Genomic DNA, 25,676 nt, shown 5'->3' on the forward strand with positions numbered 1-25,676 from the left:
GACTACTTTTGAGATTTTAAGGAATTGTCCATAGAATGAATTGCTTGCACAAGATGAGGGCTTTTGGTTCTCAAATGGAAAGATATTTCTAATAAATACACCCTGGAAAAACTTCGAACCAAATCCTGTGCTGGCTCATCCAGAACAATTATTTTTGTCCATTCTAGAAGTTAAAGTGAACATCAACTTACATTTTCATTCATTTGCACTTCTTCCAATAAAGAAATTGAATATGAAAAGAATGTAAAATGACAAACACCAGATGTTTATAGAGGGTGTGCTTAGATGATTGTATCTTACATAGATTGTTGTCTGTGTGCATTCCCATTTTCTACACTTGCTGATATTTTCTAGAGAATAGTATTGGCCAATGTTTGTATAACAAACCTTTTTTTTTAACCATACTGTCTTTTTAAAAAAACAAAACAGTATTACATAGTAGACAAGTGTTTTCCCACTAAGCTTTATCGCAAGACCAAGGTCCTGGTTAAAAATAGTTTGTTTCATGATAAAGCATCCTGTGTGAATGAATACCTTGTCTTTCATCTAGCTCTCCTGTGAAATCTAATAGCACTTTCTAGTGTATCTTTGTTAATGAGAACTGTATGTATGGTGCTTTGCTTTGTATTTTGCTTATCAGTCTGTAATAAATATTTAGTATTCTTGAGACAGTTCTTCCCTTACCTGTCTTAATATCTTTCATAGAAGTGAGTCATTTATGCTATAATGTATAATTAGTAAATATTTTTTTGACATGTTAGTAGAAGTTGTGTGCAGCTGTATATGCCTGTAATACCAGCACCTATGAAATTGATGTGAGAGAACACAAGCCACATAATGAATTGAAGGTAGAATCACACAGTAGGGGGAGGAAAAAAACCCAAATAAATAAATTTATGTTGCAGTGATGCAAAACTTTACTTCTCCAAGGCTCCAATTGGTGATTGACATAACAAGGTTTTTTATGTTTTTGTACCTCTAAGCTCTTACCAAGTATAATAGAAGATTTTTTGCCAAGAAAAGTATTGGCCAAGCTGTGAGGTGCCACACCCCTTTAATCCCAGCACTTGGGAGGCAGAGACAGGCAGATCTCTGTGAGTTTGAGGCCAGCATGGTCTACAGAGCAAGTTCCAGGACAACTCCAAAGCTATAAAAAACCCTGTCTGGGGGAAAAAAAGAAAGAAAAGTACTAAGTTTGGGGAAAGGGGAGAACTGTTTATATTCCCACCCTGACTGGGATAAGTCTCCAACTTCAGTGAGTTAACCAGAAGAAACTAAAGCTCTTTCTAAGATAATTTAAAACTCACTGTGCAGCAGATCTTCATGTGGCTGTTCTGAGTAACAAACAAAATGCTTTAAAATTACTTAGCAGTAAATTTAGTCTGATGAAATAAATCCAAGATATATGTGCATATACTCAAATTATCAATGGATTTCAGAAAAACTAACTTTTTCCTTTTTTAGATTAATATGAAAGATAATAAAAATGCAAAATATGTTGAAAATCATATTTCATCAAATGACTTAAGAGCCTTTGTGTTTGAAAGTCAAGAAGACATGGAGGTTTTCCTCAAAGAGGTAGGTACTAACCAACAATATGTCCTCATTGACAAGGCACCTTCTGAGTTTCTCCTTTATGAGTTTGAATTCCCCTTGTGTATTTTCTGGAAAATATCCCCTTTCTTATCCTCATTTTTTTAATGTAAAATGACCTGAAAGAGGTTTTAGAATGTAAATATGTCCATCACAAGTGAAACTCCTTCCTTCTGCTGCCTCGGCATTCGTTGTTGTGTCTTTTGCAGTATGTAAAAGGTATGTCATTCCGGTTTGGTTTGGTTTTGTTTGTTTGTTTGTTTGTTTGTTTGTTTTGGTTTAGTTTGGTTTTTATTCCCTTTGGAGTGGAGATGGTTGTTTGGTTTGATTTAGGTTTCTTTGAGACCAAATTCCTTACTCACCTAGAACTCATCAGTGAGAGTAGGCTGGTTGGCCAGCAAAGTCTGAGAGATCTTCCCATCTCTGCCCTCCCCTGCACTGGGATTACAAGTGTGCATACCTAACCCCCACTCTTTATATGGACTCTGAGGATCAAACTCTGTCCTTGTGCTTACAAAGCACAAACTTTACCCCTTAAGTCTTCTCCCCAACCCATGTATGTTTTAGATATATTTTCTTAAATGTGTGCTTTATGGCCTGTCTTAGTTAGGGTTTCTGTTGCTGTGAAGAGACACCATGACCACAGCAACTCTTATACAGAAAAACATATCATTGAGGCTGACTTACAGTTCAGAGTTTTAGTCCATTGTAATCATGGCAATAAATTAGGTGTTTTCCTTTTCTTGTGTCCTAGGCAGCATGTGCTGTTATATTAATCAGGGTTAGCTAAAGATCAGAACTGATGGAATGAACATATATACATATGAAAGGGACTTACTGGAGTGGCTTACAGTCCAAGTAGTCCAATAATACTGTCTCCTGATGAAAGAGTCAAGGATCCAGTAGTTGTTCAGTTCATCATATTAGACGACTCAGTAGTACCAGTCTAGTGCTGGAGTCCCAGGAAGGTTCTATACACCTCTGAGTTTTCTGTCCAAGTTGGAATCCCAAGGAAGTGGGTCCTAACACCAGCAAAGAAATGGCTCGGGATAGAAGAATTTGCCAGTGAGTGAGAGGGAAGCAGACAGAAAACACAAGCTGCTTCTTCCATGACCTTTTATGTGGGCTGCCACCAGAAAGTATGGCCCAGATTTAGAGTCGGTCTTCTGACCTCAAATGATCCAACCAACAAAAATTCCTCACAGGTAAGCCCAGCTGCTTAGGTTTTAGATGCTTCCAAATATAGTCGAGTTGACAACCAGGGTGAGTCATCACTGCTGTCAGTTTTTATTGATTTTCCCACCCTGACTGGGATAAGATGAAGTTTCAGAGTAATTTTAATTTACATTTCCTAGATGGCAAAGGGTGTTGGGCATTGCTTTGGGTGTTTCTCAGCTTCTTGTTTCATCTTTTGGGAACTCTGCTTAGTTCATGCCCCATTTTTTAAAAAGTGGCTTATTTTCTTGATGTTCTACTTTTTCTTTGCTTATTGTTATTCTTTATATATTCTAGACACTAACCCTCTTCTTTGAGTGAATTTATTTTGGATATTATACATTTTTATCTAGAGTTTTTATTGAATTGTTTACTTACTATGTTGACTATGGTTGGCCATCAGTTTATTTCGTATGGTAATAGTTTTCTTGAATAAGCTTAACTGCTTTAAAGTGTGTGTGTGTGTGTGTGTACTAAATGTGACATTTGTGTTTCTGTGAGGTCAGTTCTCTTGAGTGCTTTTCCTAGCTTTGGTGGAATTTAATTGTCATACATAAGAATTATTGTAGTTCACTAGAGTTGCAGATCATACTCCCAGGATCAGTTACTTTCTGAAGAGACTGGCTGTGAACTTAATTGGATTTAAACTTCAAAGTGTGTGTGTGTGTGTGTGTGTGTGTTGACATATGGAATCCAGAGGTCAACATCTGGTGTCTTCCTTTCCATCCACCTAATTTTCTTTGGTTTATTACATGATATAAAAATGTTTGCAGTGACACTTGGGAGAACAGGCCTCGCTGAGGCAGCACAATAGAGCCAACCCTATTAGTGCAGGTGTAAGTGAACCAGCCCCAAAGTTGTGAGCATAAGAGAGCTGCCCCTATTTCTCATCTGTCTTGTGGAGGCATGGGTGGGAAAGTAAGCCCTCCCCACACCCACCAGTGCCTCAGGCAAATGGGAGAGCTGTCTCTGTACCTATCCAATGTGTTGCTTATAGATGCATGCTACCCTAGCCAGCTTTTATGTTAGGGTGATGAACTCATGAGAGGCACTTTATGCACTCCCTAGCCTCTCCCATCCAGGCCCCCTCCCACTTCTGTCTGTTGCTTTCTCATGGTTCACTGGAAGTATTCTGTGTATTTATGGTTGAAGGATCAGCCAAAGATTGAAACAGGTTTGAGTATTCTGAGGCCTCACTTGGCAGAATCCTTCCAAGAATCTACACTTTCATTTACATAGCCATTCTAGTCACCACAGATGCCATCCTCTGATTTCTTCAAGCCACAGACTACATCTTTCTACATAAATTTCCATTCCTATAACTCCTGCTGGATTAAGGAATGTTCTCAAGACACAAGTCACATAGACTCAGATTGTAGTTAGTTCCATCCCTCCAGTTTGTTTTCCCAGTACTTTAAAAGTTATTTGAAATTTTGTCTAGAGTTTATAATCGTTATTGACAGATAAGTAAGCGAGATAATCTGTTTTTTTTTTTTTTTTTTAAGATTATTTATTATGTATACAGTGTTCTGTCTACATATATCCCTGCAGACCAGAAGAGGGCACCAGCTCTCATTACAGATGGTTGTGAGCCATTGTGTGGTTGCTGGGAATTAAACTCAGGACCTCTGAAAGATCAGCTAGTGTTCTTAACCACTGAGCCATCTCTCCATCCCAAGATAATCTGTTATTAATGAAAGATAGCTGCCATCTATATATTTTGAAGTCAATTCCAGACATCCTATTTCATCTGAAAATTCAGTACATATTTCTGAAAGAAATGGACTCTCAGATGGATGTAGGGGCACATTCCTGTAATTCTAGCCCTTGAGAGGCTGAGGCAGAAAATGGGGAGTTTGAGGCTAACCTGGAGTAAGTAGTGAGTTCCTGTCCACAGAACAAGTAAGAGCCTGTCTTGAGCAGAGAACCCATAAAGCAGAAAAGCTCATAATGAATTTAGGGGGGTAAAGGAAAATATAAAAGATAATGCTTTGCTTAAATTTCTGATCATCTTAGCAATGCCAGTGGTATTGTACCTACCGGGTTTCCTCAACCTCCAAGGAAGTGACTCCCGACTGCAAAAGGAAAAGGTTTTTATTGCTAAGAACCAAACCAGCTGGGACCTCACTCTATCAGAAGAGTAAGGTGCCCACTTAAATTGCAAAGCGTTTTTGGGGAAAGGGAGGTTTGAGACTGCTAATCTGGGCCCATAAGGTTTCCAAGGTTACAGAGATTTCATAGATACAAAGTTTTTACAAGGCAGGATTGTTTAGCACACCTGCAAGGTTAGGGTATTTTCTTTCTCTAGGACCAGCGGGCTTAGTGGCCTTGTCCTTAAATAATGGGTGCCAGGGAGAATGTACTCTCCAGTCAGGGAGTTATCTATATCTATTGGCAGAAGCACTTGTTCTTTCTGGTTTTCCCTTCTTGCTATGAGTCCTGTATCTTTTACTTATTAATTTTCCCTCACAGTGGGAATACAGTGACTTTAAAAATTATTTCAATTAAGCACATGGTAATTAATACTGTCTGTTTCCTGAATTCAGGTCCGTGACAATAAGAAATTAAGAGTAAATGCTGTTATTGCTCCCAAGATTTCATATGCAGACAAAGCACCTTCAAGATCTCTGAATGAGTTAAAGTAAGTTGAAAGTATTATTAGAACTGATTTGAACACTGAATAACCTTAAATGAACTTTAATTCTTCTCATGTTTGTTATAAGCTGTATTAGATCTGCTGAAGTCTCAAGTTGGGGAAAAAAAAAAAAAGAATATGTCAAGTTTCATGTTTCATAAATGTGATTTTTCAGATTAGTAGAATAGCATTGGATTAGTTAAACACATTAAATATCTTTTACTAAAGATAAAAGGCATAAGTTAGCCATTGGAAATAGGCAGTGATGTATCATTTTCTAATGCAAAAATAATTTCTGTGACAGGTGATGGTGGCACCCGCCTTTAGCCCAATCATTTAGTGAGGGAAGCAGACAGAAAACACAAGCTTCCTTCTTCCAAGTCCTTTTATGTGGGCTGCCACCAGAGGTATGACCCACATTTAGAGTGGGTCTTCTGACCTCAAAGGTCCAATAAAGTCCTCACTGAGCCCATCTGTGAGTTTAAGGCCAGCCTTGTCTTCAGTGCAAGTTCCAAGAGAGCCAGGGCTGTTAAGTAGAAAAACCCTGAGTTGAGAAAACCAAAAATAATAATATTAATAATTTCTGTAGGGGCTAAATGTAAAGAAACACAGTTTTATACAATTATGTAAATATCTCTGGATATAACTAGACATTCTTAATATAAAAAATTAAGAACAGGAACAGAAAAAAAATAGTTTGTAAAAAAGTAGATTGTAATCATAAAAGGCTTAAGCTTAGCAGCAAGGAAGAAAATAGCACAAGTGATTTTAAAATCCTCTATCATTGTTAAAGTGTCTGTCTTAGTTACTTTTCTTTCTTTGTTTTTTGGGTTTGTTTCTTTCTTGTTTGTTTTGGTGTTATTTTGAGACGGGGTCTCACTGTATAGCTGTCTGTTTTGGAATTCACTCTGTAGAACAGGCTGGCCTTGGACTTACAGAGACCCACGTGTTTCTGCTTCCTAAGTGCTGAAGTTAAAGGTGCGTGCCACCACCTCCAGCTTAAGTTACTTTTTCATTGCTGTAAAGAGACACCATGACACCACCTTATAAAAGAAAGAATTTAATTAGGGGTTGCTTACAGTTCCATGACCATGATGGTGAGGTGTGTGGCATCTGGCTGGCAAGCAGGCACAGGAGCAGTAGCTGATCCACTGGCACAAGGCAAAGAGAGAAACTGAACCTGGTGTGGACTTTTGAAACCTCAAAACCCACCCCCAATGATACCTCCTACTCCAATAAGGCCACACTTCCTAATCCTCCCAAATAGTTCTACCAGCTGGGACCAAATATTCAAACATGAGCCTATGGGGGTCATTCTCCCTCAAACCACTGCACTGTAGTTACTTAGTGCTTATTGACTGCTTGTCAGAAATCAGGTTGTATTCCTGTGCGGACATCTGTGTGTGCGCCTATGTATAGAAGACAGCCTCAGGTGTCGTTCATTTCTCATACTTTACCATCTCAAACTCTTTTTGGGGGGGGGCACAAAATCTCATACTGTCCTGGACTTTACCCAGTACGGCAGACCTCCCCATTTGCATAATAAGCCAATGCCATTGCCCGGAGATTCTGTATAGATAGTGGGGCCTGAACGCCAGTCCATTGCACCCAGACTTGCTTGTTGTACTTGTAAGGCAAGCTTTTCATCTGCTGAGCCATCTCCTCAGCCTACTAGTCAGGTTTTTAAAGTAATATTTTAAGAAGAAAAATCAATTCAGACATTTTCTTTTCAGACAGTATGGCTTTTTTTCATATTTGCGAGAGCTATTTGATGCACCTGATCCTGTGATGAGTTACCTTTGCTGCCAGTATCATATTCATGAAGTTCCTGTGGGAACTGAGCGGACCCGAGAAAAAATTGAACGGGTAAGAAAGAAAAGATGTAGAAACTCTTCATATTTAACAGTTGTAATAGGACATAAAACTGTGACCATTAAGGAATATTTTGTAACAGAAGTGATACAGAATTACCTAGAAAAAAATAATAAATATTTTAATTTTAGAAGAATTGAGTAAAGTTAAAACCTGGAATGCCTATATGCTCTTAGCTGATTCTGCCTTGCTTGATATGTATAGGGTGATTTAATCTTTAAAAATCTTGCACTCTGCTGGGCTGTGGTGCACACATTTAATCCTAGCACTCAGGAGGTAGAGTCGGGCAGATCTCTGTGAGTTTGAGGCCATCCTGGTCTACAAATAGAGCTCCAGGACAGGCTCTAGAGCAACAGCGAAACCCTGTTTTGAAAAACCCAAGATAGATGAATGAACGGACGGATGGAAATCTTTCACTCTATATTAGATTATCTTTCAAGTGTACTTAGAATGGTAGACTGGGATATAGGTCTGTTCTGGTAAACCTTTGCCTTGGTAAGCTTTCACCTTCTTAACGCTTTTATTTAAGACTGTCTCAATAAAACAAATGGCCACTTTTCATAAGATTTTTTTATTTTTTTATTTTTATTTTTAGCAAATACATCCTTAAGCTTTTTTGCAAGCAGGAACAGAACAAATCTCTCTTAGAACAGGCTTTTCTCTTTAGAACACGTTTGTTGTTAATTTTCTTTTTTGTTTTCTGAGACAGAATGTCATATTCCCAGGCTCTCCTTAAATTACTGTGTCTGAGTCTGGTCCTGAATTCCGTTATCTTCTATCTCGGCCTCCCAAATGCTGGGATTACAGTTGTGCACCACCACGCCCAGCTTGGGCTTTTGCTTGTCTTTCATACTACTAAGTTTATGTTTTGATACTATGTGTGAACTGAGAATTAATTATATTCCTACCTTCAGTTCTCGTTATTCTCCTCCTTTATGTTTCCAAAACACTTACCTGGGATACATTAAACCATATTTCAGAGGTGTTAGTTAGACAATGTTATTTTATAGGTGGTGTATTGGTCTTCTAGAATTCTCCTGGTTCATGTTCTTAATTCTTTAGTGCTTTAAAGCATGTATCATAGTTTTTATTAGAATGTTTATGAATTCCTACTTTACATTATAGGTAATACAAGAAACTCGATTAAAACAAATTTATACAGCAGAAGAAAAGTATGTGTTAAAAACTTCTTTCTATTCAAATAAAGTTATTTCTAGTAACACATCCCTGAAAGTAGCTCAGTTCCTCACTGTCACAGTGGATCTAGAACAAAGAAGACACTTGGAAGAACAGCTAAAGGTTGGTTCACTGCACAGTTACTGAGTTGTTGGCTGGGTTTTTAATACTTTAGAAATTTAAAAGTTTTGCTAATAATTTGAATATCCCATAGGAAATTAATAGAAAATTGGAAGCAGTGGAATCGGGATTGGTGACCTTGCGTGATACAAACAAGCATCTCGAGCTCAAAGACAATGAGCTAAGACTGAAGAAGAAGGAACTTCTTGAAAGAAAAACCAAAAAAAGACAACTGGAGCAGAAAATCAGCTCCAAGCTAGGAAGGTAACTTGTAGCTTGGGTGGGGAGCTCAAAAAAACATGGCCTGAGTGCCTACTAGTTCAATCCTGTAATGTCAACAACAGTTTAATTTCTAAAGTTTCACTATTAATGCTCAAATTGCAGTTGTGATGCAAAGGGCAGTCAGACTAAACTGTTTTCTTTCCAGTCCTTTGAACCATTTAATGCCTGTGTGTTTAGAATACAGTTAGAAATTGTATTGGCACAGGAAAATGGCAGTTGTAGGCCTGTGACCTCTCCAGCCATGGGTAATTGATTAGGTTTATAAAACCAGGCGTGAAATACCTCTTATTAAGTGGACCTTAAGTCCAATTAGATAGCTATTAGTTACGTCCAAGATAAAAGTGCACTTTTTAGGATATTTTGCTGGTGTGGTAAACATGCCAACATAGAAAGGGATATTTCACCCGTCAGTAAAGAGCTATAAGCAGTCAATAGCTTCAGATAGAAGGGGAATCTCACACACACACACACACACACACACACACACACACACACACACACACACACGATAATGGTGAATTTGAGAGGGATAGGGCATAGAGTAGTTGGAGGTGAGTAAGGGTGCAGTGTAGAAATTATGTGAGTGTTCTATTCTAGTTATACTGATTTCTAGGAAAATAAATTTGATCAAAATTTTTTTTGAAGAGGAAAACAAAAGTGTGTTAGAAAATTTTTCTTTGTGTTTAAAAAAATAGCTTCCTTTCTAGGTTTTCTTTTTCAACTTTTAGCATTATTTATCATCTTCAACCCTTCACTTTAATCCTACCCTTCAACTGTTGATAAACCACTTAAGCTTTACTGTTGGACCTATTGCTTAAAACTTTCTTTTCTTTGAAGAATCTAATGATTTTACTTGCCCATTACCAGCCCTCTAGTTTTATTCGTGATGTCCACTGTACACTTTGTGCTTCTTTGGTAATGGTTGGACTCTCCATGCAGTTCATCCAAAATATATTGCAAAAGCCTTTTTTTTAATTTGTACTTTTAAAGAAAATTTGCCAGCCTCCACGTAGTGCCAGCCTAAGACTGGCTTTTACAGTTATTCCTCTCCAGCAACCCTTCCTTGTACACCATCCACTGTACTTGATGGTTCTTATTTATTACTATTTCTGTCATTTCTTTAGTCCTTTGGAGTCACCTTACTTAGTGGAAAAGCCATGAACACCAAATTAGTGTTAAAGTTTTCCTACCAGTTAATACCCATAATCTTAGGTGATTTACTTAACTTTTTTTTTAATTTTAATGATTTATTTATTTTTGGTTATTTTATGTGCACTGGTATTTTCTTTGCAAGTATGTTTGTGTGAGAGTATCAGATTCCCTGGAACTGGAGGTACAGACAGTTGTGAGCTGCCATGTGGGTGCTGGGAATTGAATTCAGGACCTCTTAGAAGAACAGCCAGTGCTCTTACCCACTGAGCCAACTCTCCAACCCTGATTTACTTAACTTTTCAAACCTTTGTTGTGATTGAGCTTAGCTCATGTAGGCTGGCCTCACACTTGATGTAGCTGAGAGTGACTTGTGATTTTCCTGTTTCTGCCTCACCACCACTCCTGATTAATGCTGTTCCCAACCTTGTGTTGATTTTCTTCTGTTTTTTACCTATGAGTCAGCTCTGCCTGCCTAATGATTATGTTTCATGAGCACTGTAGTAACAACTTTTATTAATAAATAAATTTTGGACCAGGTATTATGCTATGTGTGTGATTTTTTTTTTTTTTTTTTTTTTTCTCCAAAGTTCAGTGGGAAGAAGTTTCATCCTCTTCAGTCTATAGATGAAAAGGCTAAAGCTCCTTGTCAAGTTCTGCTTATTGGTGAATAACAAAGGGAAAATTCAAACTCCCTTTCTGACTTCACATTCTGCATCAGCACTATTACTGATCCTAGACAGCACTGGTCATATAGCGCCGTGATATATTTTGATCCTGAGTGATTTCATTAAGAGATGCTTAATCTAGGAGCTAGCATTTATACTTCTGATTACCATTGCTATATAACCCATAATAGTTCAGGGGACCTAAGGCTTTGGGCTTGGTCCTGTGTTTAGTTCTGATCTCTCCATCATTATGTGTTTCTCTTATACAGTATAAGGCTGATGGAACAGGATACCTGCAATCTGGAAGAGGAAGAACGGAAAGCAAGTACCAAAATCAAAGAAATAAATGTTCAGAAAGCAAAACTTGTTACTGAATTAACAGGGCTAGTGAGGGTAAGATATTTTCTTAATTTCTGACATATTTTAAAAAATACCTGCTTGATAATAAAATTTAGTAATTTTTAGAGGATTTTGTGGGAAATAATCTCTTAAGTGTTTTCCTGTCTTAGTAATAATAAGAGATTTTTATGATTAGTTTCAGCTTGTTTAGGTTTTAATTCTTACACAGAATTTTAAACATTATTAGGCTAAATTTTCTTTTTCCAGATCACTTAAGTATGTAGGAAATTACTTTTTTTTAAAGATAGTTTTATACTGAACTATTTGGAGATGTCAATCATAGTAGAAAGATTTTAATTTTTCATGATTCATAATTTTGTCTTGAAAAAACTGGTGTTTTTCATAATTGTAAAATATAGGCAATATAAAAATAAAATTCTTATGGGTTGTTTGTTCATAGATTTGCACTTCTTTGCATATACAAAAAGTCAATTTGATTCTTCAGAATACTACAGTGATCTCTGAGAAGAACAAATTAGAAGCAGATTACATGGCATCATCTTCACAGCTTCGTGTCACAGAGGTAATATATTTTTGTCTTTTTTTTTTTTAATTTTGGAGTTCATCCTCAAACCAGTTTGAAAGTGTACATCACATACTATCATTTGCAATATGCAGTTGTTGTATACTATATAAATTAAATTTTAGAGTCCAGCACAGTAGCCTATTGGTTAAAAGTGCTTGCCACGTAATGGCACTGACCAAAGTTTAATCTCGAGAACCCAGGGAAAGGTAGGAAAGAGCTGACTCTACAGAGCTTCTGTGTGTATGCCTTTGCTCTCAGACATATTAATAATCAGTACTAATAAAATAAAACAACACATTTTGTTAATAAGGAAACGATACTTGATGTGTATAAGACTGGGTGGATAATCACAACAGTGTAACCTCAACTTTAATATTTGGCAGTGGAGTGTTAAAATTGTTCTGGCAAAAGAAGTGTGGAATAATACACAAACTTAATTCTAAAGATGTAGCATCAAGGTAATGGTGACAGTTATTTTTCATTTAGTTTTTGTTGTTACTTAGTGTTTTAATCTCTAAATTCCTTTCTCAAAAATAGAAAAACAGCTTTTCTTCTAAGCATCCATGGACAATCTGTGCAGTAACAGCTGAGCTTTAAGGCAACTCTTGTCAGTGACCTATAATCCTGTTCTGATGCTATCTGTATGAAGTTAGCACCAAATTGGACAGTTTATAAAGAATACCCTACTAGACCACTCAGAATACCCCAGTAGACCACTCTTAATTCACTGGCTATAAGTTCAAGGCTCATAGACCATCTGTACTTCTGACTATCTACTGCAAAACCCTCGTTTTCCATGGCTCTTTCATGGTTGCTAATTCACTAGAAGAGTACACGACTCTGAACAGCACTGACTTTTATCATAAAGAGATATATAGAACAATATCTGAGAGGGTCCTGAACAGAGTCTCACTGCCCTTCATGAGGAGTCATGCTGTGTCTGTCAATCTACTGATAATTCCTTGTGCTTACCATCCAGGAAGCTGCATCACACTGCAGGGTTCCTGTTGAATTTATTTCATGAGCATGGTTGCACCATTAGCCATGTGGTTGCACTCCGTTTCCAGACCTATCTTAATTTGGAAAGTTAAGTGCTGATGTCATATGGTTCAAAACTCTGTAACTATAAGGTTAGTCTTTCTGTCATTGTCCATTAACATCCTGAGTTCACCCCCTTAAAATACACTCAGGTGTGATCCAAGGAATCCTTGAATTAAAAAAAATGATCTCTCAGCATCCATTTTTAAAGGTTAATCACATTCTTCATTTCCATCTGAGAACTCCAGAATACAGTGGGGCAACGTAAGTTGATAGGAACATCAAAACTATCCTGATGTTACCAAGAACCCCAAAAAGAAACTGCCAGCAGGATCTCTTCTCTAAAGAGATGAGGCCCTGTTAACCATAGTCCAGTATCAAAAGAGCTAAAACTGACTAGGAATAATGCTGGCATTGCCTAGACTTAAGAATCTCAAACTTACTGAAAAGTGTAAGAGCTATATAATTAAGGGACAGTGATACATGTACTAACTGTGTGGTTATAAGTCAGATATATAACTAAATTCTCTGAAGAGGAAAGGTATAAGTAAAATGGCATATATTTGCTGTTGGTTTTTTTAGGTACAGTATTGTTATATCAGTTGATACTTTAGTATAGGGAAATAAGGAGTGTTTCAGTATTTCTCACTGTGAGGAGCCAACAGATAATTTCTTTCCCAAGAAGTCAATATATAAGGAGGTATGAATAGCATGTAAAGTATAGTGATGTACAAAGAAGCAGTATTAAGAGCAGGGGCAATAGAACTCAAGTAAAAATTACTGTTGGAAAACACAGGTGGAATTAAGGCCAGGCAGATGCATGACTGTAATCAAAGCACTTGAGAGGCTGAGACAACAGGATCATTTGAGCTCAAGGGATTGAGACCAGCACAGGCAACATGGAGCCCCATCTAAAATAGCCAAATATAAATCAGATTACTAAATTTAAATGTCTACAATTTCTCTACCAAAAAACAATTTTAGGCCAATTCTAACATCAACAGAATGTGCAACACATATAAAAGAAAATATGTTTGAGAAAGTGTAAAAATACAAGAATAAAGTTATCTTTTTGGAGTGATAAAAATATAACATTGGATTTATAATATTTGTACAGCTATGTAAATTTACTAACAATCACTGACTTATGCTCTTATATAAATTCATGGGAGTGGGAAACTAAAGTCTTACCTCTTTATTAGGAAGTTACTGGCATCTTACAGATATCACTAAGTGAAAAATAAAAAGGAGATATATAGTATTTCTACTTTGTAGGAAATGGTCAGGGGAGGGTGGTGAAGCCCCACAAGGCCAACAGCTTTCCTACTTGTTCATGGGGTTGAATTTTAGTTGTTAGGGTTTTTTCCCTACTTTGAAATAACCTACAAATAAAATTAATTTTTCTTCAAGACAAAAGCAAAATGAAACATAATCTATTTTTGTTTTGAGTTAGCAGTACAGCCTCACAGAGAAAAAAAATCTTCCAAAATAATTTGATTCTAAACAGTAAAAGACATTTCAAAAAGCATCTTAACCTGTTTTCAGTAATTAAGCTGCTAGTATCTGTGGTGTTCTTATACAAGTGAAGAAAATAAATGATGCCATTAGGATACTTAGCCTAAAAGAAAACAGCTTCAGTGTAAAATAAGGATGTTAAATAATAAAAGCTTTGAGGACTGAGTTGGGAATAGCCAGAATAACTTCACAATTCATTTTATCTAAATGGACTGGGACTGGGAAGAGTGGGTGAACAAGCCCAGCATGGTGATTCATGACTTTAATGCCTGCACTTAGGAGGCTAAGTCAAGTAAGTTTGAGAACACCCTGTACTACATAGTGGACTCTTGTTTCAAAAAGAAAAGAAAAATCACCCGCCCCAAGAAAATAAAACATTTCCTCATTCTATTTACGTGACCTCAAAGTACTGTTTTGTACTAAAATGGCTCATTGGAAAAAAATGCTTGATTCCAAGTCTAGAAAAAAAAAGTATGTATTTAAATAATTTTAGGTAAACTTTGATGATTTTGTCATACATTAAGACAAAACAAAGAATCCCAGATGACTCTTCCATAAGAGTGTCAGAAATGTAAATTGACATTGAGAATGATTCTTTAAATATCTTACTAGATTAGAAAATGTTTACAAAAGCCAATTTACTGTTTTGAATAATTCTAGACAATTAAGCATTTATCCTTTTGTTTGTTTTTAAATAGTGGGGGTAGGATAAGAGAAGGTCTTGCTTTTTTTTTTTTTTCCTCCTTGACTAGCCTGAAACCGAGCTGGCCTTGAACCCACAGAGATTTGCCTCTACCTCCCAAGTGCTATGATTAAAGAGGTTCAATTATTTATGTGTGTGCATGCATGTCTGAATATATCTGCAACTTTTGTACAGATGCCTGCATAGGCCACAAAAGGGTGTTGGCTCCCCAGGAGCTAGAATCATAAGAGTTGTGATCTTCTGCAAGAGCAGTATGTGCTCTTAACTGATATCTCTCCAGCCCCATTTCACACATTTCATATGTGAACTGTTACTTATTAGGAATATAGAAATAAATGAGATCTTCTTTATGGACATATTCTAGCTGATGAATGAAAAAATTATAGTATCAGAGATGTGTGTCCTGATGTTATATTGCCACTTTTGAAATGACACTGGGAAAAAATCAAACTTCTATCTGTATAAGCCTCTATCTAGAACAGGGTATTGTGATGTCAGAACTATTGGCATTTGGACCAAGTAATTCTTTCTGTAAGAGACTTACTATCCTGTGCAGTAGCAGCACCACTGACAACTCTACCTAAGAGGAATGAATAGTAACACACACACACTCTAAAGACATTGCCACATATACTCTTGGGATCAGTACCACCCACTTCTAATACAGAACCTCCAGTTTACTTTTGAGACGGGGTCTCATGTGTAGACCAGGCGGACCTCAGACTTAAAGAGATATCTGCCTCTGTCTTTTGCTGCTGGGATCAACAGGGTGCATCACCAACCTGGCAAGAAATGGGTTGCGTGGGTGGCTCAGTGGATAAAGTGCTTGCTGTACAAGCATGAGAACCTGAATCAGAACCCATGTAAAATGCCAAGCATAGCACCATGTCTGTAACCCCAGTGCTGAGGGAGCATACAGGTGAATCACTTAATAATCACTGTCATAATTTTATGTATCCCTCACCTGAAAAAGTTTGTTCTCAGAAGCATTTCTTTCCCATTTCAGATTCAGATTTTAGAGATTTGTTTTCTACATAATGAAATGGGATCCAACGCAAAACACAATCACATTATGTTTTATGTACACATCATACACATAACCCGTACACATAACCTGATATCTCCGTGTGCTGCAACAGTTTTGACTTTGGCTTACCATTGGTGAATTGAGGAACTTTCCACTCGTGACATCATGACAATGTTTCTGATTAGGAACTCAGATTTTCAGATAGGGATGCTCCATCTATACTACCAGAGTTCTTTAAATATAGATAAGTCAAACTTGTAAGCTTGTGTATTGAAAAAGTCAGTTTAGGGCTATGATTTTTAAATTTCAAATAGATATGAAGATTTCAAGTTAGCATTTAAGAAAAATAACGATTTTCCTGTTTTTAGTTATATATTTTGTCTAGCATCAAAGACACAGTTAAAAGTCAATCAGATTGGAGCTGGGAATGTAGAGACAATCCCATCACTGAAAAAAAAATGAAGAAATAAGTTAATTTATAGCCAGTGTTTTACTAATGGTATGACACCTAGAACTGTAATTCTGTTCATACAGGAAGTAGTATTTATTTTGTTTGAATCTTTATTTGATGAAGTGTTAAGTCAAACCAAAAAAAAAAAAAAAAAAAAGGTGAATAATTCTTTCTTCCACAAGAGGGCCTTCTAGGAAAAGCTTCTCTTCGTTTAGTACTTGACACAGTATTTCTGCACAACTTTCATAACAATTCAACTTCATGTAGAAAGAATTTCAAAGAACAGGTAATAATCAGTTCTTCAAGATATATGCTTAATGTTTTTCTCATATATTAACTATAGATGTTTTTGTAAATTTTGGAATTTTCTGTGTGTGTTTTTTGTTTGTTTGTTTTTTTTTTTTTTTTTTTTTTCTTTTATGGTGAAAAGGTGTCTGTTTGGAATTAGGCAGGGACTCAGCTTAGATGATCCCAGTTTTGTTGGCAACATTGAGAGCATCATGATCAGGAGCCAACCAAACACATGCCTTCTTCTCTCTGTCAGGCTTTAAGAGGGTGTTGGCTGTTTGATCTGGTACTTGTTGGCCTTGACATCACAATGAACACAAGCATGTTGTTGTCTTCTTTCTTCTTCATGGCTGACTCAGTGGTCAAGGGGAATTCATGGTGGTCATGCTTGTTTCTTCTGGGCACACTCTTTCAAGGGTGGCCTCCAGAGCCACTGGGTCTTGGACCACCAGAAGATGAGTAACGTGCTGACCTTTTTGTGTCTGGACGCCTTTTAGTACTTCCTTCTTGGCTTTCAAAATCTTCTACTTTGACTTCAGCTTTGGCAGAGGCAGGAGCTTCCTTCTTTGCTTTCAGCTCCATCTTGGTGAAAAGGTTTTGTATATTAAACTGATAACATTATTTTCTGTACATTTATTTAAGGCTAGAGTAGAAATAGGAATCCAAATAAAGTCTTTGATTAACTTGATTTTACAGCTCTTATATGAATACATACTCCCTTTTTTTTTTTTTTTTTTCCCCTGTTACACCAACAAAGATCAACAAGAGTTGTGCTTTAAAGTGATGGAACTTTTTTCTTACTTAACTGCCATGGAGCTTACACTGTCTTTGGCCTCTTCCTTGCTTCCCCATATCTTTTGTATTTTTTAATAATTTTTTTGAAAATTTTGTATGTGAATGTACTACATTTATATCAGTTTTACTCCATCTCCAATTCCTTTAGAGGTTCCTCCAATTCTGTCTCAAGTTCATGACCTCTTTTTTTATAATTATGATTGTTACATACATACACATTTGTGTGCATATGGTTGTGTATATAGACATGTAACCTATTTAGTGACATTTATATGTACATACATTTAGGGCTGACTACTTGAGATTGAACAACCTATAAGAGGTCTCTACCACCAGGCGATGGTAGTGCACACCTTTAATCCCAGCACTCAAGAGGCAGAAACAGGTGGATTTTCGTGAGATAGAGGCCAGCCTGGTCTACACAGCAAGTTCTAGGACAGACTCCAAAGCTATACAAAGAAACCCTGTTTTGGAAAAATTAAAAAAAAAAAAAAAAATAGGTAAAAGGTCTCTTCCTTCAGCAGCCAGTGGTTGCCTATAGTTCTTCATCTAGGTGGGGAGCATTGTACATTTCCCTATTTCCTTTAGTGTATCCAGTGGTGTGGTCAGTGTGCAGGTCTTATATAGACAACCATGTTTTTAAGATTTCATGGCTATAGTACCCTTCTTACATCTCAGTATCTAGCAGTAAGCATCCCTGTCCTCTGGCTCTTAAATATTTCCTCATCTTCCATGATGTTCCTTGGGCCTTAAATGGAGGGGGGGTGTGTATCATAGATGTACTAACTGGGCCTGTGTATCCCTGATTCACTTGTTCTTTACATTTTAACAAATTGTAGATCTCTGTAGTAGAACAGTGTGGACAGAGTATGTAAGTAGGAAATGGGACATAAAAGGTCAAATGGCTGAACTGTGCCAACTGCACAGTTTTAATGGGAAAAATTTACTAAGAAGCAGTTATAAAAGAAATTTCAAGAATAGAAGATTATGAATATATAAGATTGGAAGCATCAAAGATGTTCTTCTTACTATGTAACCTAATATGGCTGGAGGAAAGGAATGTAGAAGTATATAAAAATTTAGTCTTACCAAAGTGGACAAGGGACAGACTTTCAAGTTTCATGTGTGATAAGGAGGATACCTAAACTATCTAGTGCCACTTCTAGACCAAAGTATTATCATAACTACTGTTCCACACATTAGTCAGTTTAATGCCCATTATGGACCTAGGAAATGTGTTATCATTGAGATGTGACTGAGAGGCCCTGAGGCTATAGAATTAGGATTGAGGAGGTTTCTAATAAAACATGTTTGTCTTACTCTGTACTAAATTTCAAACTAGTTTTCCTATTTAACAAAATAAAACATAGAAGTAGGGGTTTGATGCCCAAGTCATATCTCAATTCTGTTTGATTAATGTCTCTGAGGGACTTGGAGAGCACTATCATTAAAAGGTCTTCGGGTGATTTATGTTTACCGGTTTGACAACAAACAAATGAAAGAAAGGTAATGCTATAAAAAATAAAAGGTTATGTACTGGATTGAACTGAAATAAAAGCAAGCCTTTATCTAATTACTTACTACTATGGTTCCCTTAAATAAATTCCTCTAGCCTGAGAGAAATAAAAATTAAAATAAAAAAAAAAAATTAAAGCTTCCCAATTGCCCTACTTTACTCTCTAAGAGCCATTAGCAATGTAAAACAAGGGACAGCTGGGTAGAACTCAGCATTCCTAAAGACTTCTATTCCTATTCCTGTTCCTCTGGACTTTGCTAAAATGAAATAGTAGGATATTATAGGAATGAAAATATCACTGAGCTGATTATCTGAAGGTCTAAACTGACTGAGAAGAGCCAAAATTTCTGTTTGGTGGCATTTGCCTAACAGTTTTTATCTGAGAAAAGACTTACTATTACATACTTATATGTGACATTACCTCATAACAAAGTCCCTGTTCATTTTCTTTTCATTTTCATATAACTTGCTTTCATTGTCATTATTTTGACAAAGAAGCACATAGTTAGGCATATGTATACAAGTGTATAAAGTGTATATGCAAATGTATTTATTTTACAATACATGTGGATACACAAGGGAGCTGCTAAATAAGAATTCATTTGATAGAGAGATTATAAACATGAAAGTTGCCTGGCCGGACGTGGGGGAGGAGCACACCTTTAATCCCAGCACTCTGGAGGCAGAGACAGGCAGATTTCTATGAGTTCGAGACCAGCCTGGTCTACAAGAGCTAGTTCCAGGATAGGCTCCAAGCTACACAGAGAAACCCTATCTCAAAAATAAATAAATAAGCATGAAAGTCAAGCTAAATTAGAAAGATTTCATTCATCTTCTGGAGAAAGACACTACACAAAATACTAATCTGAATAAGTAACTCCAAATGCAGATTTTAAGTTTTTTGCTAAAGCTAATTTAAAATCTGATCATCTTCCTGTTGCCTGGATCATGGAGATTCTGAATAGGTAAAGCATGGTACCTTATGACTATAATCAAAGCCCTTGTGATATAGAAGCCAAAAAAGAACTCCAACATTAGTGTTGGCTACATAGTAAGTTTGAGGGGAGCCTGGACTATATGAGACCATAACTCCAGGATAGCAGGGTTGTTTTCTGTTTTTGTTTTTCCCCTTTTGGTTTTTAAAATTATTTATTTTGTTTGTTTGCTTGTTTTTAAGACTATACTATAATTACAACATTGTCCCCTTCCCTCCCTCTAAATTCTCCTACATACTCTCCCCACTCTTCTTCAGATTCATGGCCTCTCTTTTTAATCAGTTGTTACTGCATGTACATATATGTAGTTTCTTATACATAAATATTTCTAAATATAACTCAATATAATTGAGTTCCTATATTATTGTATATATGTTTTTCAGGTTGACCATTTGGTACTGGAGAACCAATTTGTGTTATCTTAAGTGTTTATTGCAAAGACCTATTGATCTGGTTCCGGTCCTTTGGTTTCTGCTGCACTATCACTGTTGGGCCCTCACTGGGACTCCTTGGATATCCTGCTGTTGCCCTGTGTTGTGGGATCCTGCAGCTTTGGGTCTGCAGGACTGGTCCCTTAACATGCTCTAGCAGATCACAGGTGGGGTGGATGTTGGGGTGGGCTGACTCAGCCCTGGTTCTGGGCCTGGGTAGTTGCAGGGTTGGTAAGCCCACAAGCTCTCCCCTGTCTTCACCACCTGGTGAGCTCTTCAGCATTGACCTTGCTAGTTCATGCCTTGCCAAGGGATGGAGCCAGTTCTCCTGCTTTCACATCCTCAGGGTCAGCTCTCTCACACCTATACCTTCAGGACCAACTTTACTGTGTTGCCCAGGCAAGATGTAGGGCCATTCTCCCATGCTTTGCAGCTGGTGAGGGGCAGGAACAGCTCTCTAACAACCTCAGGGCCAGCTCTCCCACCTGACACAGGCAGTGCAGGCTCAGAGGCAACATCTCTCCCCTAATATGAGGGATGATGTCAGATCTCACATGCTCAAGTTCTTGGGCAGTTCACCTGCACCCAGCTCAATAGGGTCAGCTCTACTATGCTGCCCAGGTGAGGAGCGAGGTCCACTTTCCTAAGGGCTGCAGCTGCTAAAGAGGAGGGGTCAGCTCCCTTGTCTTTCGTAGGCAGGGAGGGGCAAGGGATAAAGTGGGGGACATCTTTTTCCAGCCCACACTGCTACATGACAGACAGTAATAGGGACAGCTTTCCCACAATCACAGCTGTGGGTCTGGCTCACCCACCCACCTCCGCCAACAGGGTTAGCTCTATCGTGCTGCCCAGGTGAGGTGCAGGGCCTGCTCTCCCAAACGCTGCAGCTGCTAATTTTATCTTTCTTGATTATATGTATTTAGGTGTTGGGGTATGTGCACATGGAGCTGGAGTCACAAGCAGCTGTGAGCCATCTCTCCAGCCCCCTTTTCAGCCTATTACTGTATAGTGTTGTGGGAAATAAAAGATACATTGTCTTGGCAAAGGGCTGTGTGACTATAATCTCCTTGCTTAGAAAGCAGGAGGATCAGGAGTTCAAGGCCAGTCTTGGCAACATATAGCAAGTTTGAAGCCAGACTGGTCTACATGAGACCTTACTCCACTAGCACCATGTCCCCAAAATGGAAAAAGAAAAAAGAACAAGCAGGAAAAGAAAAGAAAAGTTAGATGAGAAGCACCTATGCAAGGGCCTGACAAACAAGCACTCAGTGGATAGTACCTATTTCTGTTGTGATGTTGCTTCACCTTGCAGTATTTAATTCAGATTGTTATGTGGGCATCTCATAGATCTTGCAAATCATTTGATGGAGAAAATAAGTTCATGAGTAAATGATAAATAGGTAAAACATACTTCGAAAATTATCAAAAATATTTTTTAAAGTTTATATTTAATGCTGTTTTTTTTTAGTGAAGTTAATGTGTGGCAATATTAAAACTAAACATTCAGAAAAGGGTAAACTTCAGAGTTCTTGTACATTAGAGAAATACTGGCTCTGATATATTTTAAAGTTTACTTTAAAATTTTATTTTTATAATAAAAGGCTAATGTACCTTTATAATAAAAAGTCATGGTTCAGACAATATGGTTATCAATCAGAATTCAGCAATTTATTGGGTTGTAATTGTTTATACGAGCCTCTGATTTAGTAGTAACATTTTTAATGTTTACTATTTTCTTAACAGCAACAGTTCATTGAATTGGATGAAAATAGACAGAGATTGTTACAGAAGTGCAAGGAACTTATGAAGAGAGCTAGGCAAGTATGTAACCTGAGTGCAGACCAAGCCGTTCCCCAGGAATTTCAGACAGTAAGTATAAAATATATAATGCTGTAGTTGCCATAACACAGTATTTTAAATTTAAGATATCCCACTCTGGGCATAGTAACAGGACATGAAAAACATGAAGTGTTATTTAAAAATACCCTTTTCCCCATTCTTGTACTGATTATCATATACATAAAGTAATTTTGCTTAACTTCCTCTCATATTTAGTCACCAGTCTTTGCTTAGTATTAAAATTCTTAAAGTATGGGAAATTTTTTTATTTTTTTTTTTTTTTTTTTTACTATTAAAGTACATCTTTCCCCCTTGGCCATATTTGAGAGGTTGGCAGTGTGAAATACTCATGGGAACTAGTTAGTTTGTTCTTGACAAACAGTAAGCAGGGGCAATATTTAGAAAAACAAAAGCAAAAATAAAGGTGTTTTCCTTTATTTTCCTTAGAAGTCCTGTTGTTTAATTAGGGCTCATCAGGTTCTCAGTCTTCAGAGCTGGTATATGCTAATTCGTCAAGAGTCCAGTCAAGCAGTGCTGCCTTTCAGTTCACACTCCACTGTTGACGTTGCTCCCGTGTTTTATCTGACATTGAAGCCTTTCTGTGTACCTATTCAAATTAATATCAAAATAGTTGCTAATGCATTTTCAGTAGTTTTTGTGCACTTTGTAAGATCTTAAATGTATCACTTTTTATAGATGATGAAATATCCACTAATCATGGAGAAAGACTACTATAGTTGTCAGACCCTGGTAGGGTGTATTTTATGCTCTCAGACATAGAAACCAAGCATGGGTTTGATTGGGTACAGAGTCAGATGAACAGAAACTTATAATGCTAATTGAGACGTTTGTGTCTAAAGATAATTATAGACCTCATCTAAAATAAGTTTGTTTTAATAAAATTGGTGTGATATCTGTCCTATAAGTTATAGTTTTTGTGTGCTGGGCATAGTGGCAGTTGCCTGTAGTACCAGCTCTTGGAAGGTAGAAGCAGGACGAGCCTAAGTTCAAAGTCTACCAGGCAGCAAGAGAGACTAAGAAGAAAATAAAGGTGATGAAAATAAAATAGCAAGAAAATACAGTAGCAAGGATGGACAGCTGCTTATGGATGGTTCCTTTGAAATACTATTTGCCATAAGTGCTAGATGAAGAGAAGAAATCAGTCAAGCAGAGAAAACAGCTCATACAAAGCCACTGAGGTGCAAATATATTTAGCATGTGTTAGAAGCAAAGGAATCTTGGGGGGATTAAAAATTACATTCCTCAGATGGACATGATTGCACATGCCTGTAATCCCAGCACTGGAAAGACAGAGGCATGTGGATCTCTGTGAGTTCAAGGACAGCCAGGGCCTGCTACACCAAAAAAAAAAAAAAAAAAAAAAAATGCATTCTTGCCTTGCAGTGGTGGCACACACCTTTGATCCCAGTATTTGAGCAGCAGAGGCAGACAGATCTCTTGAGTTTGAGGCTAGCCTCATAGTGAGTTCTAGGATAGCTGGGGGGGATACACAGAGAAACCCTGTTTCAAAAAAGAAAACCAAAAATTACATTCCAAGCAGAGAGGCACAAGCCAGATTAGTATGGCCTTATAGAGTATACAAGGTGTTTGAAATTTTTCTTTCTCCCTTTAGTGTTAGAGATTAGGCAGGTATACCACTAGTCTATATCCTTAGCCCTGGGCTCTGTTCTTTTTGAGACAGAACCCACTGGGGGATTTTAAATGCAAGAGTGGTAGTGTGTTCAGTTTATAGGTGAATACTCTTAACTGCTCTAAAAGAATAGACCTGTAAGAAAGGAAACAAGAAAACCACTTTGACCATTATTATTTTGACTAGGGAAGAGATTTCTGTAGTAGCACAAATGGCTAAAGGAAAAGGGACTATTACTTTAGTGATGGATATGAGAGAGGTAAGAGAGAATTCCTAAATGTTTGCCTGGACAAACTGTGAAGCTCTTTCCTGATAAGAAGTTGATCTGCTGGCAGGGTGGGGAAGGTGGATAAGGTAGAAATTATGTTTCACTATCATAAATTTAGTATGCCTGTTAGAGTCTGGTGAAGATACCACCAAGTAAGTGTCGGAACATAAGCTCACACACACCTCAACAGACAAGCCAAAGATGTAGCACATGTACATAACAAATACCTGGAGTCTTTTGCAGAGACTGGACTGTGTTCTAAAAGGTTAAAAAAGATACTAATCAAAGTTACCCTGTAATATTTATAACTCATCAAAACCTTTTTTAGGGTTTCAGATACATTGCATACCTTTTACTGTATGGCTCTGCAGGTTGTGCTAGACAAAACAGTGTACTGCATGCCTCTCCTTGTAGGAAAGTGTCTATCCTAATGAGTCCATGGCATAGATTCAGAAGGTAGTCTTAATGAAATTCTGTCTCAGTGATTGAATTCTAAGGATGCTTTTGTAGGTCTTCATGAGTACAGTATAAAGTTCTAACTTCTTGCTCTCTTTCAATGCCCCACATATTCTGGACCCATTCTACCAATTCAGCAAGTACCCACCATTCCAAATGGACACAACTCCTCACCCCCCATGGTATGCAGTACTCATTCTTTTTTCCAAGTCGTTTTCTCCTTTTTGCATTGCTTTTCCCTAGCCATTGCTTTGAGACCCGGAGATAAATTATAGGCCTTTGAATTCTTTTAACTCTCATGTAGCATGAACTGACACTTCATTATTTTAAATTCCAAAGCCTATATAATATGTACTGCTTATTTTAGACTCAACATCAATACATTGCCTTAAGGTACTATCCAACATGTATACATTCTGTTTTCTTTAAAGTGTAAGCTTGTTAAAGGCAAAATTCCCTGTTTTAAGATTCCTTTGTATTGCTGTGTGCTAGCATGCTATTAATCAGATAGTAGATATGTAGCAAATTAATTTCTTTTAACTATTCTAATAAAGCTTTCCACTATTCCATTTTTAATGATAAGACTTTTTTTTCTCTCTTTAGGCTTTCCAAGATCTTCCAAACACATTGGATGAAATTGATGCGTTATTAACTGAAGAAAGATCAAGAGCTTCCTGCTTCACAGGACTGAATCCTACAGTATGCCTCTTTCTCTGCTTCTGTTCTACAGCTCTCACACTGCTACCTTCCCCCAGTGCACACGTACACACGTGCATGCATGCATGGGCGCACACACACACACACACACACACATACAGCTCTCTCCAGTACTTGCCTCCCACTCTGTACTGGAGCTCTGGGTAATAATAAGCTAGACAGCAGGAACAATGCCTTAAATGCCAGATTCTGAATCTATTAGAATTTTAAATAGAGTCTTCCTAAGGAACACAGTGTTCTGTGCTTTTTCTTTATAAAAAGAATAGTTGAGTTAACTTGAAATACAGCAGTGTGTATTTTTTTCAAGGATTAAAAAGTAGCACTTTCAGTGTGCAATAGCATAAATTAATT

General features: G+C 37.3%; 1 protein-coding gene across 2 annotated transcripts in view; it reads left to right on the forward strand.

The window, feature by feature from the left end:
- Smc5 (structural maintenance of chromosomes 5) overlaps positions 1 to 25,676 on the forward strand; it is a 65,110-nt gene that overhangs the window by 29,396 nt on the left and 10,038 nt on the right. Inside the window, exons 11-20 of one of the 2 annotated variants that reach the window (XM_051200152.1) lie at positions 1,465 to 1,578; positions 5,355 to 5,449; positions 7,177 to 7,309; positions 8,441 to 8,614; positions 8,706 to 8,875; positions 10,980 to 11,103; positions 11,510 to 11,632; positions 22,138 to 22,263; positions 24,746 to 24,790; positions 25,212 to 25,307. In XM_051200152.1, the coding sequence (XP_051056109.1) occupies positions 1,465 to 1,578; positions 5,355 to 5,449; positions 7,177 to 7,309; positions 8,441 to 8,614; positions 8,706 to 8,875; positions 10,980 to 11,103; positions 11,510 to 11,632; positions 22,138 to 22,263; positions 24,746 to 24,790; positions 25,212 to 25,307 (1,200 nt within the window). The remainder of the gene's footprint in view (positions 1 to 1,464; positions 1,579 to 5,354; positions 5,450 to 7,176; positions 7,310 to 8,440; positions 8,615 to 8,705; positions 8,876 to 10,979; positions 11,104 to 11,509; positions 11,633 to 22,137; positions 22,264 to 24,745; positions 24,791 to 25,211; positions 25,308 to 25,676) is intronic. The other variant, XM_051200153.1, reaches the window with a different exon arrangement.

Source organism: Phodopus roborovskii, unplaced genomic scaffold, assembly GCF_943737965.1.
Source record: "Phodopus roborovskii unplaced genomic scaffold, PHOROB, whole genome shotgun sequence".
NCBI lineage: Eukaryota > Metazoa > Chordata > Mammalia > Rodentia > Cricetidae > Phodopus > Phodopus roborovskii.